Source organism: Arachis duranensis, chromosome 10 (assembly GCF_000817695.3).
Source record: "Arachis duranensis cultivar V14167 chromosome 10, aradu.V14167.gnm2.J7QH, whole genome shotgun sequence".
NCBI classification, from domain to species: domain Eukaryota; kingdom Viridiplantae; phylum Streptophyta; class Magnoliopsida; order Fabales; family Fabaceae; genus Arachis; species Arachis duranensis.
In genome coordinates, this window is record NC_029781.3 from 66,093,404 (window position 1) to 66,109,650 (window position 16,247).

Consider the following 16,247-nt stretch of genomic DNA (forward strand, 5'->3'; position numbering starts at 1 on the left):
AAGTACGAATACAAATAGTGCCACATATGCAGCGCGTGGGATCGTTTCATCATCGCAGATTGCGTTTGACAACTTCAAAGCCACAAAACTTGAAATCGCCTGAGACACAGCCACGTGGCACATCTAGGTCCATTCGATTCACGGACGCCCTTAAAGCAACTCCGAAAATATCTTTGAGGAGTGGATTTAACAAGTAATATCTTTCTCTCCCACAAGAGGGCTCCACCTCAATGCCATTTGTCCCACCTCCCAAAATATCCTATAATACCATATTTTGATATTTTTGATTTGGATGGTAATGGTAATGGTAATGGTAATCGTGGAGGCATTTGAAAAAGAGAATATTAATTATTAAATGAATTTCTTTAGAAAAAATGAAGAAGAAAAGAATGGGGAAGAAATAATATCCACCACCAACGCGATGCACCAACCACGAGAACCCAATGGATGTTTGGCTTTAGATCTTCGGCCGAAAATCAGATCTAATTGATGACGTGGACCATGTGGGCCATTTCTCTAGATATTTTGTAGCGTTGGGGATATTTTCTTGAACCGTTGGATCAGTGGCGGTTAGCATAAGTGTTTCATCTGAAGCCGTTGGATTCAACTTCCGCTGTTAAACTTAACGGTGCTCCTGTCCTTCCTTCTAGATATTCCCCTTCCTTTTTCCGATGTTTTAATTTCTTTTTAGATGTTTTCATTTTTACCCTCCAAAATTGGTTCTGTGGAAACAAAGAAATCAGAAAATTGTGTGTGCCTGCTGGTTTTGGAAGCTCCATCAAAGAAGAAGATTCTCATGGTACAGTGTGATTCAGGTGGAATAGCAGGGATTGATTCCGTTTGAGAGGGAATAAACATGGGTGAGGTAGTTGTGAGCGAGAGATTAGTTGGAACGGCTGAGGAAGAAGAGAAGCAGACGACTACGGTGGCGGCTGCCGAGGAAGAAACTACTGCAACGGCGGGAAAAGGCGGAGGAGGAGAATCGAAAGGGCTGATGAGGTGGGAGAAGTTCTTGCCGAAGATGGTACTGAGGGTGCTCTTGGTTGAAGCTGATGATTCCACGAGGCAGATTATAGCGGCGCTCCTCAGAAAATGCAGCTACAAAGGTCTTTCTTCACTCTCTACCATTCATTTTCACTTCAATTTCGTCTTTTTCTTCTGCTTTCAACTCTCAATTACCATCAATGAATGAATTCCTCTCTATCCATCTTCTTATTTGAATGATGATGACACGTGGTGTATCCGTGTGTTGGAACGAGGAAGCGATTGAGTTTCTCCAAATACAGTTACCGAGCTTTCTATTGTTTCCATTGCTTGCTCTTTCGTCTCTGTTTTACCGCTTGTGTGTTCAATAGTCAACTGTCACATGAGCTTCTTCTCTGTTAGAGTTTCGATTTTCAGGACTGAAACCGTGGATTTTATTGATTATAAATAAATATTGATACACCTTTTCTTAGTTCTGGCTTCGGTGTCTTTCTTGCTGTGTTTGACCAAACTAAAAGGAATAAGAAGATATATGATATACCTTATCAAGGCTATTGGACTGTAAATTTGAGAATAGATTGAGATATCAATTTTTGTAATTACAAAATTTACTAAATTATCGGCCGCCTCAAAGTTTATGATGATTTAAATGATTTAATAATGACAAAAAAAAGAATGGACAAGAAAAAGTGTGCATCAGCCATCGTATATGCTTTTTTCTTATATATTCTTTAATAATTTTGCAAGGAAAAAAGGAATAAAAATTATTATTTCTGACAGGAATGTGATGGGGATATGGGTTCAATGAAAATCCAAGGAACTAATTGCTGTCTCCAACTTGGTTTTTGTATTAAGAGTACTGTCTGTCTGGAAACTGCAGGCTCAAATCATAAACATGATTCAATTCTTTATTTTTGATGTTTATTTGCCATATTAATTCTCTGTTATGCAAAATTTTCATCTTGCTTAAGCTTGTAATCGAACAAATCCTCGTCCTTGAAACTAATTACATGCTCTTAAGAACTTAAAAAAATTATCTTCCTAGTGCTTGAAACTAATTACATGCTGTAGGAACTTAGAATTAACTTTGCTCATCTATTTTGAGCAGTGGCGGCTGTTCCTGATGGCCTAAAGGCATGGGAAATACTCAAGGGAAGACCACGCAATATCGATCTAATACTGACGGAAGTGGATTTACCTGCCATATCTGGCTATGCACTTCTCACTTTAATTATGGAACATGATATTTGCAAAAATATCCCTGTCATAAGTATGATACCTTATCTAAGTCTTCTAGCTGTTAAATTATTGAAACATTCCAATTCAACATTAACATTTTACTTAAATGCTCTGTCATTGTTTATAACTTTGTAGTGATGTCCTCACAAGATTCTATAAGTACAGTATACAAGTGTATGCTGAGGGGAGCTGCTGATTATCTTGTTAAGCCCCTTAGAAAAAATGAATTGAGGAATTTGTGGCAGCATGTTTGGAGAAGGCAATCGGTAGGATTTCAGCTCACTATTTCTTTTTCATTTTTCTCCCATGTTTTTCTCTTAAACGCTCGGAATTCATTGATAAATTTTTGAAATTTTTATTGTTTTTGCTGTGTCAGTCAACTGTTGCCATGAATGGCCTCCAAGATGAGAGTGTTGCGCAGCAGAAGGTTGAAGCCACTGCTGAAAACAATGATGCTAGTATTCGTTCAAGTGGTGATGCTGCTTCCATTCAGAGAAATAAGGAATTAATCGAGAAAGGAAGTGATGCACAGGTTAGTCTTCTTGATCTACAAATTATTGTTTTCTGTTTTTGGTTCTGATCTTTACTTACATTTATGACAAATCACAAATAATGAAACTGTTCAAGTAGATTTGGCATGTTGTCACACCAGGTTGTGCACCTGATATGGAATTGTTCTATTATCATTCCGTTTTTTTCTATTTTTGGGTTAAACTCTTTACACTTGCATGCTTATGCCATCAGATTGGAATTTCTAACATATCTATCTGTCTGAACTTTCCCATCATTTATTTCTCTGTCATTTTGTATTTTCAACATCTATGGACGACTGCCAAATCTATCAACTTTTGGTTTTGTTAACAACTAAGACTGTAGTGTTATGAAGTGTTTTGTCACCGCTCAAGCCTATCGGAAAAAATCAGGTCCTAGTCAATACACTCCAAATACCTAATGTGTTCTGGGGGGTGTTTACTTCTGTTAAAAAAGCCTCTTATAGTTATAAGAAATTTGCTTGCAGCCTGGGTTGGCTAGATAAAGTTTTCATTTAGAGATGCATGTTTGCTCTCTCTTGCAGAGCTCTTGCACAAAGCCCGACCTGGAAGCTGAGAGTGGCCCTGTCGATAACATGCAGGAATTTGCTTCACTGAAATGTGGTGAATCATATCCAACTGGAACAATGACACAAGAGGTAGAAACGTGCATGCGTTTGGGGCAGATATCAGTTATGCATGACAGTCATGCTGGAGGTAAATTTCTTTCCCTTACTGCAATAATCTTTTCTTATGCTTCACAACAAAAATGTCTAAAACACACCAACTTTTAATTTTCTAGGATTAGCTATGGCTAGTAGCAAAAATTGTGAGACAAGCACAACGAATGGCAAGGATGGCGATACAGAACATTTTCGGAGTGCTACTATCTGTGGTGAGGCTCATGACAATCACTGTGTTCAAATTAGCTGTTCTAAGGAAGCTATTGACTTGATTGGAGCATTTCATAATCGTCCAAACTGCAGTCTCAAAACTCCCACAGTTAACTGCACAGGAACGGTAACCATTGAAATGCCTTGTTATTCTTGTACTTTTCTTTTATTTTAAGTAGTTTATTTAAAAGAATCAAAAGGGTCCGATATCTTTAAACAAATTTAACAGGCTCCATTTATCGAATCTCCTATACAAACTATGATGGTACTGGACATGAATTTTATTACAAGTACCTGGGGGATATATCAAAGATAATGAACTGAGTGATAAATTTTTAGTAACTTAACATAAGTTCTTTGAAATGTATTTGAAAAAGAGAAGAAAAAGTTTCAAAGAACTAAAGTTACATGATTTGATATGCTACATCTTTAACTTTAGAATAGGGATGTTTCAAGTTTTTCAAAGATTGTATATATGCTCATCGTTAAGAGGTTTCTTGCAGGTATACAAACAAGCAATTTCAAGCCTCACCTGCGATTTTAAACTTCTCTGACCAACAAAGGGAACAGAGAACAAATTGCGAGAAAAGTATATCCCATTTTGCTACTGGGTGTAATTCAGAAAGTTCAACACCTAGTGTGCAAAGAAATCTTTTATCTCCAACTACACCCCAATCGAAAGAATCTGAAGCAGCAACTTCACACTCACAACAGCAAGGGCACTCTCTCCCGATTGCAGTTAAAGGTGTAAGGTTCAATGATTTGTGCACGGCCTATGGTTCTGTACTTCCTCCAATGTTTCGCACACAATCGGGTCCACCATTGGTGCCTAGCCCCAGTTCAGTTGTGCTTCTTGAACCAGCCTTTCAAGTAAATGGATTTTATCAATCAAGTGTTAAAGACAATAGTTCAGAGCAAGTTTATGAATCTCCCAGTTCTGGTGGAAAAAGTGCTCCAAACAACATGATTTCCAGACCGGAACACAAACCAGAACATGCTGAGGATCGAAGACATATCTCTCCTGCAACTGATCAAAGTGGATCCGGTAGCTTCTGTAATGGAAATGCAAGCCATCTTAATAGCATGGGGTATGGAAGCAACTGTGGAAGCAGCAACATTGTTGATCAGGTCCCAATTGGCAGAGCAGCTTCAGAGGGTAAGAATGAAGAGATGGCAAACAATGCGAGCTCTCATCGATCTATCCAAAGAGAAGCAGCTCTAAATAAGTTCCGCTTGAAAAGGAAAGAGAGATGCTATGAGAAGAAGGTCTGTTAATATCAGCATAACCTTTTTATTATCACGGCATCATTCTTTTATCTAAATTATCCTCATTTGCTGACATCTATTTCTTGAACTTCTTAACAGGTTCGATATGAGAGCAGAAAGAAACTAGCAGAGCAGCGCCCGAGAGTGAAAGGTCAATTTGTTCGTCAAGTGCAGCCGGATGCACTCACTGCAGAGAAAGATGGCAAAGAATATGATCTTTAACACATTTCTGACTCACTAGAGAGAACACTTATTTAGTATAGTTGCTTCAAAATTTTGTTTTCTCGAATCACATGATCTGTATATGCTTTCTAAGACGACTTTCCTCATTTCTATTTCCTTTTAGATATAGCTAATGTAATATATCCTTGTAATCTATATAGTGTCATAGTTATTTTGCTGCCACATTATTTATTTGTTTATTTGTAAGGATTTGATTGTTCATCAGGACTCATGATGATGGATTATGTAGGAGATTATAGAGCATTACTATAACATCATATGACGCTAAGTTTTTACAAGTAGTTCAATTTTTATGTTTGTTCAAAATTTTACTTTCTTAAAAATTGTTGCCAGTTTGTCGAGCAATCTTTCTTGAAGGAGTGGGCATTTAAAGAGTTTTGAAAATGATTCCAGTCCCACCGCACTACCCATATTTCACAAAAGGTGATATTGAAAAATGATAAGAAAACTAAAAAGGCAACATGGATTTTCCCTTGGAGACTTCAACATATCAGGACGCCACCCAACTTTTTATGCCTTTGCCAAGTTATTTCGAAATTTACAATTGGAAGGAGATAAGATATCTTAAGAAAATTAGTATTGGACGTAAAGAATGCTAGCCATAAGAAAAATCCAGCAGCTTAAAAACAATTTCACTTTCACATGCACTAACTTGCAGCTGCACGCAGAGTTGAATAATATTTTTGTCTCCTGAAATTTTTTAGGGGCATTGGGAAATTTCATGAATTGGTGTAAGGATCTCCATTGAGTTTGTGAATTGTTGATAAAGTTCGAGACATAGAATACATATTGCAGAAATGGACAAATGCAAGGAGCCATAGAATACATACATATTTTGTTAGGGGACCACTAATGTTTTAGAAATAATAATGCCAAAAGTTGTCTAAACTAGGCCTCCTCCTTTTTCGTTGCTTGTAGTAACCAACCACTAAAATCTAAATTTATTTTTCTTTTTACCTTCTGCCTTCATAACACATTTAACCTATTTTATTGGTTTTCTCAGGCCAAGATATTAGCCTTAGTTTACAGTGATTCAATTTCAAACACAACTAAGAGTTTCAAAAAGTTGTATGCTTTCTCCGAATAAAACTAAGTAAAATATTCTTCTACTCCCTTCAATAATGTGAATAAAAGCTAGGAGTCTTTATTAATAATATTATTGTCCATGAAAAAAGCAAAGAAACTGAGAATAGGAGAAAAGAAACCTTTTAGTTATGGGGTCGTCAACTTTCTCTTTGTTGAAGGGTTCAATAATCAACTAAGAAAAAAGGAACTTTTAATGTCAAACGTCTCCACAAAGTCCCAACAAGAATGGTCCCTTTTTTAGGTAAATGAAAGAAAATTGAAGCAATCAAATGGTCCACCATCATCACCATATATGGATATGCATGATCATATCAACATACCATGATGATAACACCCTGTTTCAATGATGGTTTATAATTATTTTGGCTAATCAACTGCATAATAGCTTTATGTCTTTCAAACATGAACAGATTAATAGTTTATAATGACTTTGAAGCATATTCATATTATAAAGTTAAAGCACGGAAAATAATCTTGCAAGTGGGACCCACTCTTCTCAATAAAAGCAAAGTCTAAAACACATTTTTAAGTATCATAAAACTTCACATTAATTTCCAATGACTTGCTTTCTCAAGAAGCCATTTCGCAGATTCTGCATGTTCCATCTTTTTTCTGTCAAGTTTTGTTATGAAATGAAATTGCAATTTGAAATTAGACTGAATACACTTTTCATTCAATAATTGAGAAATATATTGATTCAAGTTAATACGATACTAACTCTAAATAACACAAGGAGAAGGGCATGCCACGAATCAATTTTGCCCATTATCAACTCCATATATTTGTTATCTCATCTACGGCTCCTTTTAAGATCTTTTCCTTTTGCTTTTGTTTGCTAATCAAATAAATAATTACCAATTCTATCTAACTATAGCTAAAATGAGTTATCAACGTATCTTGTTCATTCATTCATCGTGGCAGTATCATATCTTTTATACTATATAGTATATACTATGTATGATCTGAATTTGTTTGCATTGCCCAAGAATATCACAATGCATCCGACACATGTGACGTTGTGATGTTGCGGGACCTAGGAGGGGCCCACTGAATTATTAGCACACCATCTTTTTGTGACACGTGTCTCACTTGTGTGCTTACAGCTGGAAATCACCATCATGGATAAGCACTTCATGCGGCGGATTGGCTTCACTATCATTCAAGTTTCAACCGTTCCTTAGTCTTGTGTACTACAATATCTATCTATTTGTTTACATGGAGATCTTGATAGATGTTCCCTAATAAATTTAAAAAGTTCTCAATTTAGTGCTAATTCAAGTAACAACATCGTAATCATCGATGAGTTATCAAGTAATCAAGCTCGAATTGAATTATGAGTTGAATCCAATGTGCACTTTTTTCCCCTTTTAATTTTGTTTTGGTTCCGAATTCATTATATTAGGTATTTTAGCTTAAAGCTCAAACAAAGTTGTTCTATTATCTGCAATAGATTTCTCTTCTTTTATATATAAAAAAAAAGTTTCGATTTTCTGTTAAGCTTTTTTGAGTATCGAGTTGCACCAAATAAAGGTATGTTTGGAATGGGGACGGTTACGGCCACAAATTTGGATGCTAGTGTTATATGGCAGTCTCAATCATCTTGAAAGTGACCAAAGCATTTTACGGCCTAAGGGTTATGTTATGTAAATGCAAATACCTATTTCATTAACACAAATAATTTTTTCTTTTTTCTACGGTCCTTGATGAACTTTTTGTTGTTGTTAGCATTTCAACTACAAACGCATTATTTGCAAATTTGTTTTCTACAGTGGAAAAGAAAAGTCTAATAAACTTGTCCCACTGAAACTTCGCCCTGTAATTGCTTGCAAAGAAGCATAATCCCAAAATAATTAGACATTTGGTGGAGAACGGTGCATTCTCAACACAACAGATTCATATTCACCTAATAATATTACTCTTCAACCAAATTACCCATAAAACTGATAAATGTTAAATACGTACTATCTCATTATGTTATTAAATAAATAGAATATCTGACAAAATTGTGTGTGCACATCTCTAATAAAATAGTCATGGGCACACATTTTTAAGAAGCAGCTTCGTTTCCTTTGTTTTATGTGGCGAAAAAGGTAGTGAAAAACACATTGCATTTTATTAAACTTTTCTGCTAAGTTTACAGATCAATTCACCTATGCAAATTTAACGCGTGTACGTCTGTAGAGCTTCCTTACAATAATATCGATGAAGAAAATTTGCAGAAGATATTTTAATAATATTTAATTACATAGCAATCACGACAACATGCACAAGGGTGAAGCTTATAAGTCACAGCCAAATAAAGCATGCTAAATTATTGTTACTTTCTTCTCTCTATTATTTATATATAACCCCACTCCAACCCACTCTTCCTTAACCTTCTAAACTATACATCACTTCCTTCAAACTTTCAATTCACTCTCTCTCTTCTCTCTTTTGCAAATGTCTCAAATCACAATAGAATCTCCAAAGCACTGTGCCAACAAACAAGGACTGAAAAGATTTGAGAGGAACTACAAGAAACTCTTCTTTGCATTCTCAGCATTCTTAACTACAATTCTAGCACTGATTCTCCTCATTTATCTCATCCTTCACCCTTCAAAGCCTCAATTCTCACTCAAAGAACTTGACATCTACCAACTCAACCTCTCAGGTCCAAATCTCAACACCACCATCAACCTCACCCTCCTCTCCAAGAATCCAAACCAGAAAGTTTCCATCTACTACGACGAAATCGTAGTTTATGGAAGCTACAAGGGACAACAGATAACTGGTGACACTTATGTCCCTCCTTTCTACCAAGGCAATGAAGAGAGTAATCTCTTAACTGCTTCTTTGGTTGGAAATGGTTTACCTGTGTCTCCTTCAATTGGTTATGAGTTTGGGCGTGATCAAAGTTCTGGAAGACTTGTTTTGAACCTTAAGGCTAATGGCAAGCTTCGTTGGAAGGTTGGAACATGGGTCTCTGGCCATTACAGGTTCAATGTCAATTGTGTTTCTTTCATGGCTTTTGGACCCTCTCTGCCTTCTCCTTCTCCTCCTCTGGCTTCAAAGCAGGCTTCTCAGTGTTCTACCACACTTTAGACTTACCATACCATCCGTTTCAAAATGAAAGAATTATTATAGTTCTGATTAATTACAATACAATCATATATATCATAGCGAGTTCTTCAATCTTCAAAGATTTTCTTGTTTTTTTTCAGATTTTGGTTGGCTTTGTATTAAAAGGTGTTTTGCAGCCACTAAAGTGATTCTTGTAAATAAAGTATATGAATGAATGAATGATAGGGTCAAAAGTTACTACAATTTGTGGTGGTAAAGATTAAATTTCACTGTCTTTTTATTTAGTAGCTTTTGGGAGTGGATGCATGAGTAGATATTGGGGTCACTTTTGTTTTCTTTTGGTTATTATTATGTGGATACAAAGAACAAGTTTTTGAATGAATAACATTGTAAAATGAGATTCCAATGAGAAAGAAATTGGTAGCTTTCTTTGGAGAATCTGCAGATTGTACATGTCAATTCGTTGCCTTTAAGAATCATCTATGATAAACTCTTAATCAAACTTTTTGCAACCATGAATCACATTCTAATTTTTTTTTTTTTGTGTCTTTAATTTGAGATTTGTCACACCTATGCACTCATGTATCAATCGAATATATTTGGGGATTCTAACAGTTGAATGTGGTTAGTTGAACACTTGCCGTTTTTGATGCTTCAGTATTTTTGTCTAAAGAAACATAGATACAACATTAAATTACCAATTATAGCTTCCTCTGTGCCAACAATTTTCTGCATACATAGCCTATGCTGTAGTACAACATACTTTGTACTAAATATAAATAATATATAATTAAATCTTTTTATTTGCGTATGCATGTATATAATTCCTACTTTGGTTAGATCAAAAGGTTTAGGGTGGTTGTATGTGTATCGCTGTTTAAAGTTAATGATTGACCAATAAAATTATGCGTAGTAGTGTTAAGTTAAAGCAGCTACGTACTTTGATCATTAGATAAATAAAAATATTATAATGCAGACAGAAGCAACTCACAACCGTTGCTTTTATGTTAAAAATAAAACAGAAAAAGGACAATTGTTCCAATACTATGGATAATTTACCTTTTATCTTGTATTATGTCATAACACGATTAATTGTATAGATATTTAATTTAACCGATGAAATAATTTTCCTTACATATTTTATTTAAACTTAGAGTATTGAATTTAAATTGAACTCTCAATAATAATTTATCACATCATTTTTATTCTTATAAAATATAAAATTTGAGGAATACTTATGTAATTTTATAGTATGTTTAACGTGTACTACAAAAGTGGTCTTTATGTCGCAACGCAGATAAATAGGAAAAATATAAAGCAGCTAAGAAAGAAACAAATTAAAAGTGACTGTAAGTGGAGTAAGAACAAGAGCATATGAGGGTTTCTACCATTTTTTGGGCACGAAAGAAGGAGAAAAAGGTATATATATAGAATCGCAAAGAGCTGTGAAAGAAGAACGAGAAATTTGGATCAGGTTAAGTGCATAAAGGATAAGGATGGAGAGGTGTTGGCTCAAGAGGAGAAGATTAATGAAAGGTGGAAGAGCTACTTCTACGAGTTTTTTAATGAGGGACAGAAGACTCTTCCGAGCCTTGGTCGGTTATGCACAATGGAAGAAGATCAAAACTTTGACTACTATCAAAGGATTCGAGACTTCGAGGTAAAAGAGACTCTAAAGCGGATGAAAAATGGCAGGACAGTAGGACCTGATAATATCCCGATTGAGGTTTGGAAGGGCCTTAGAGAAAAAGGCATCAACTGGTTAACCAAGCTTTATAATGAGATTTTAGAGTCAAAGAAAATGCCTGATGAGTGGAGAAAGAGCACCTTGGTACCTATCTACAAGAATAAGGGAGATATACAAAGTTGCGGAAAATATAGAGGGATCAAACTCATGAGTCATACCATGAAGTTATGGAAAAGGGTGATAGAACGGAGGTTGAGAAAAGAGATACAAGTAACAAAGAACCAATTTGGATTTATGTCAGGCAAATCTACCACTGAAGCGATATACCTATTAAGAAGGATGATGGTGGAGAGGTATCGTAGTAATAAAAGTGATCTACATATGGTGTTTATTGTTTTGGAAAAAGCGTATGATAGGGTGCCAAGGGAGGTCTTATGGAAGGTTTTAGAAAAGAGGAGAGTAATGATCGCATATATTCGTGCAATTAAAGACATGTATGATGAGGCCATAACTAGTGTGAAGACTCAAGGTGGTGTGACAGATGAATTTTCTATTGGTATAAAATTACACCAGGGATCATTCTTAAGTTCATACCTTTTCACATTAGTCTTGGAAGTACTCACAGAGCACATCTAAGAGCCTGTGCCAAGGTGCATACTTTTTGCCGATGATATCATCCTTATGAGAGAGTCAAGGGAAGACCTAAATAAAAAGTTGGACTTATGGAGAGAAGTTCTAGAAGTGTATGGTCTGCGCATAAGCCGTAGCAAGACGGAATATATGGAATGTAAGTTTAGTCTGAGAAGGAAAAAACCCTAATATAGATGTGAAGATTGGAGAAAACATCCTACAAAAATTTAAAAGTTTTAAGTATTTGGGTGCATCATACAGGATAATGGAGAGATTAAACAGGATGTAAATCATAGCATCCAAGCAGGTTGGTCAAAATGGCGGAGTGCATATGGTTTTATATGCAACAAAAAATGCCTTTAAAACTTAAAAGTAAATTCTATCGCACCGTTATAAGACCGGCTATGTTTTAAGGTACGGAGTATTAGGCGGTCAAAAGGGAGCATGAACATAAGTTGAGTATGACAGAGATGAAGATGTTGAGATGGATGAGTGGTCATACGCGATTGGATAAAATAAGGAACGAAGATATAAGAGAGAGAGTTGGAGTAACACCCATTGTGGAAAAGATGATTAAATCGCCTCTCAGGTGGTTTTGACATGTGAGAAGAAGACCGATAGAACACTCAGTCAAGAGGGTGGATGAGATGGAAGATGGACAAGGGGCGAAAGGCAGAGGAAGACTTAAGAAGACCATCCATGAGGTGATCAAATGAGATCTACATGTAAACGGTCTCTCTGTTGACATGATACATAATAGAGCACAATAGCATCGTTTGATTCATGTAGCCGATCCCCATCTAGTAGGACAAGGCTTTGTTGTCGTTGTTGTTGTTTAATGTGTACTACAAAAGTTTATTTTTGCCAAACTTTAACTATGAGTTAGATTGATTATTTTATGTAAAGAGTATATAAACAAACTTAGTATGTATACTATAATATATTATAGAGATAACTTAACATGTAATTTTTTAAGGATATTGAAAAATTTTTTCACAAAAAAAAAATCACTACAAATTTTATAATAAGAGTAAATCACCAATTTAAAATTGACTTTGAATTATCAAATTTTTAACAAAGATATCCATTAAATTTGTTAAGAACAAAAATGCTGTAAAAAGCTTTTAAAATATGATAGATTATCCAAGACTTAAATATATATCTTAAAAAATAATTTTAGAAATTAGATTTTAATGTAATTTTTTATAAGGATAATTAGAAAAATGAAATACTTTTATATCTAAAATTTAATGATTTTAGGATACGTGAATTTTTTTACAATTTTTTTGTAGATAGCCAAAAATATTTTTAAAAAATAAAAAAAATTAGAAAGCAAATTTTGGTCTCTTTTTTAAACATGTATTTTTTAAATAATTATTTAAATATTCTATAAAATTCCATATTAAATACACAAGCTTTTTGCTGAATATATAAGTCATTTGCTACTTATAAAAAATATTTGTTATTATTTTTATTATATTTTAAAAATATTTATGTCATTAATAAATTTCGAAAATAATTCGATCATTGATTTATAATTAGCTGGCAAATTTTGTTGGTTTAAGCTTATAATAAAGTGTGCTAAGTGTTTGAAGTCAGAACTCTCTGGTTACCTGCTACACTTAAGTTATTAGAAAAATAATTAGGATTAATCAAGGAGTTATAGAAATACTTGTCCAACATACATAGGTTTGGTGTTGAACATGAAGGTCATCCAATAAGGAAACCTACCTGAACAGAAATTCTTTATGAAAAGTAACTTTAAACTTTGTCTACCTTAACGAAAAACAGTTTAAAGTTTTTCTAAGTAACATTATTTTCTCCCCGAATCTGAATGTGACACACGCTACCCTATTCTCTATTGCGGGGTTCTGATCTTTTTCTTCACTCAACTTCTTTATTACATGTGGATCCTTCATACATACAAAACAATTATTGCAAAATCTATGATGTAAAATCCAAGTGATGCGCAACTAATATATAAATAAAAAGGCAAAAAAGAACTACTTAAATAAAGGAGAATTATAAAGTACAGATGTAAATATATATAGATTTACAGAGATGTTATTTTATTCACAAGTTAAATAACATGTGATATGAGTATTGTAAAGATAACATAAGAAAGAGAAAATAAAAGTTACAATTGAGGTGTATTACTTATAATTGTTTTTATTAAAAGAAAAAAGAAAACGAAATAATAAGAATTCATTCTCATGTTGAGGATGAGTGTGTGAAAAGAAAGAATGAGACAATGTCTTATATTAGATGCATTTTTCATATTTTATGTTATTTTTTTATGTTAAAATTATTGTTGATATTGTATCTAAAATATGAAATTTTTTATTAAAATAATATTGTTCATTGTATTTTTTTTTCTTTATAAAGTCAGGTATTATTTTATTGTAATAAAAAAACAATCAAATACTTTATATTTTTGGAACAAAGTAATTGTACACATAAAGTAAATATATTTTTTAAAAAATAATTAAGACATTGTTTAAATTTATTTAAACAACTTAAAAAAAATAATTGATGAAAATAATATTATTTTAATATTAACTGAATTTATTTTATCTTAACTAGGAGATGAGCATACAATATTAATACTCCAAATTAGTATGTAATAATTTTGCTTCAAACAAATTAGTAGTTAATAAATAAATAGTATTGACATAATAGTTCATGATATTTTATAATAAAATTAGATAAATTAGTTTTAAATAATATAGGAAGATAAATTAATCTTTTGTCTTTTCAAATTTTAGGTAATTTAATTATTTTATCATATTATTTTTAAAAAAATATGAAGCTTTTATTTTTTTAAATAAATAAAAAAAGAATTTGATATATTATTTTTTTATTTTTCTAAATAAATGAAATACATATTTGGAATCAAGAATATGAATTCAGCCCAAAAAACTCATTAAGAAATAAGTAACTCTTTTAATTGAGTTATTTCTTATTCGATCAAATAGAAAGTTTTAATTGTATGGTCTCATTCATATATATCCGACCGATGTAGATATGGATCAACATAACCTATATGTGATCCAATTTAAAAAGTGTGCAATCCAATTTGAAAAGCACATTAGATGGATTTTCACCACTACAACATTTTTAAGTTGAGGCAACATTTAAAAACTATTGCCTAAAAGCTGACAAAAAATTGCTTTTGATCTATGACAACACTTTTAGACCTAAGACAATGTTTTTGGGCGGCGTTGCATATGCAGCCGTTGCCTTATATCAAGGCAACACTTTTTTGCTTCAAAAGCAACGCTTTTGAAGGCAACACCTGGTAAGTGTTGCCTTTGGTTGAAAAACAACAACACTTCAGAGGTGTATTTGAGACAACACTTTTGCAGTGTTGTCTTTGAAGAGAGAGCTTTTGCATGGTCTAGAATTCAGAATAAATTTTCGTTGTAAGTATAGCTTCTAAACCAACAAAAGTCCTTTCTTACAAATGTTTTAGTTGTCACAAGTAACAAACCCCTTTAAAATTGATAACCGAGTATTTAAACCTCGGGTCTTCTTCTCAAGGAATTGCAGGGAGGTATATTCTTATTATTGGTTATGAGTCTTGTAAATTGGGGGTTTGAAAGTAAGGAAGAAGTATGTTAATCGACAAGTAAAATAAATAAATGACTATAAGATAAACTCTTGGCAAGATATGAGAAATTGGAAGTCCTATCCTAGTTATCCTTATCGATGGTGATGAGAATTGAGTTTTAATCCCACTTAGTTAACCTTTACTAAAGCAAAGGAAAGTCAGGTGGACTAATTAGTTTGATCCTCAGGTCCTAGCCAATTCCTAAGAAAGGACTAGAGTTATTGGAATTCAATTCAATTAGCAAAATAACAATTATCAATCACGATGAGTTTGATAACTCAAGAGTCTCCAATTAATCAATTAAAGCCAAGAATATAAAAAGCTAGATAAAAATCATATGTCTGAAAATACCTCAATTTATATCAAATAAAGAAAATCATAACATGAATGGTCATTAAACAAATAAAAGAGAAAATAAATAAATAAGAACATTGAACCTGAGCTGAAGAAGATAAAAATATTCCTAAGTTCTAAAAATCCTAATCCTAAATCCTAAGAGAGAGGAGAGAGCCTCTCTCTCTCTCTCTCTAAAAACTACATCTAAAACCTAAAATTGTGAGTAATGATTTAATCTGAAGTCCTCTTCTGAGTCTCTGCATGTTTCCTGACTTTAATCTGTGTTTCTGGGCCAAAAACTGGGTTGAAATGCGGCCCAGAATCTCTGCCAGCGACTTTTGTAATTCTGCAGATCGCGCACGTCACGCGGCCGCGTCGTCCACGAGATCGCGTCACTCAGCATTTTTTGTACCACGCGTGTGCGTCGTCCACACATTCGTGTCGTTCGTGCAGCTTCTAATCCGCGCGGTCGCGTCAGGCACGCGAACGCGTCACTCTGATTTCTTCCATTTCGCGCGGTCGCGTGAGCCATGCGACCGCGTGGCTTTTCGCTGGTCATCTCCTCAATTCCTTGTGTTCCTTCCATTTTTGCACGCTTCCTCTTCATTCTCTAAGCCATTCCTGCCCTATGAAGCCTGAAACACTTAACACACAGATCAAGGCATCGAATGGTAATAAGAGAG

The 16,247-nt window shown here is 34.0% G+C and overlaps 2 protein-coding genes across 2 annotated transcripts; both read left to right on the plus strand.

Moving 5' to 3' along the window:
• Nucleotides 1–653: 653 nt before the first annotated feature.
• LOC107469523 (two-component response regulator-like PRR95) lies at nucleotides 654–5,426 on the plus strand. Its single transcript, XM_052255908.1, is given in 8 exon segments — nucleotides 654–1,106; nucleotides 2,093–2,254; nucleotides 2,359–2,489; nucleotides 2,600–2,755; nucleotides 3,299–3,470; nucleotides 3,556–3,801; nucleotides 4,035–4,912; nucleotides 5,012–5,426. Coding segments are annotated over 8 exon segments (2,118 nt in total). The 5' UTR covers nucleotides 654–856; the 3' UTR covers nucleotides 5,135–5,426.
• A 3,174-nt stretch (nucleotides 5,427–8,600) lies between these two features.
• Nucleotides 8,601–9,420, plus strand: LOC107469522 (NDR1/HIN1-like protein 26). The gene has a single exon (XM_016088891.3). The coding sequence runs from the start codon at nucleotides 8,681–8,683 to the stop codon at nucleotides 9,320–9,322; it is 642 nt and encodes a 213-aa protein (XP_015944377.1). The 5' UTR covers nucleotides 8,601–8,680; the 3' UTR covers nucleotides 9,323–9,420.
• The last annotated feature ends 6,827 nt before the right edge of the window (nucleotides 9,421–16,247 follow it).

Bases quoted from the DNA above. Each gene is read 5' to 3' on its own strand.
- LOC107469522 (XM_016088891.3), top strand. From the start codon at position 8,681: ATGTCTCAAATCACAATAGAATCTCCAAAGCACTGTGCCAACAAACAA.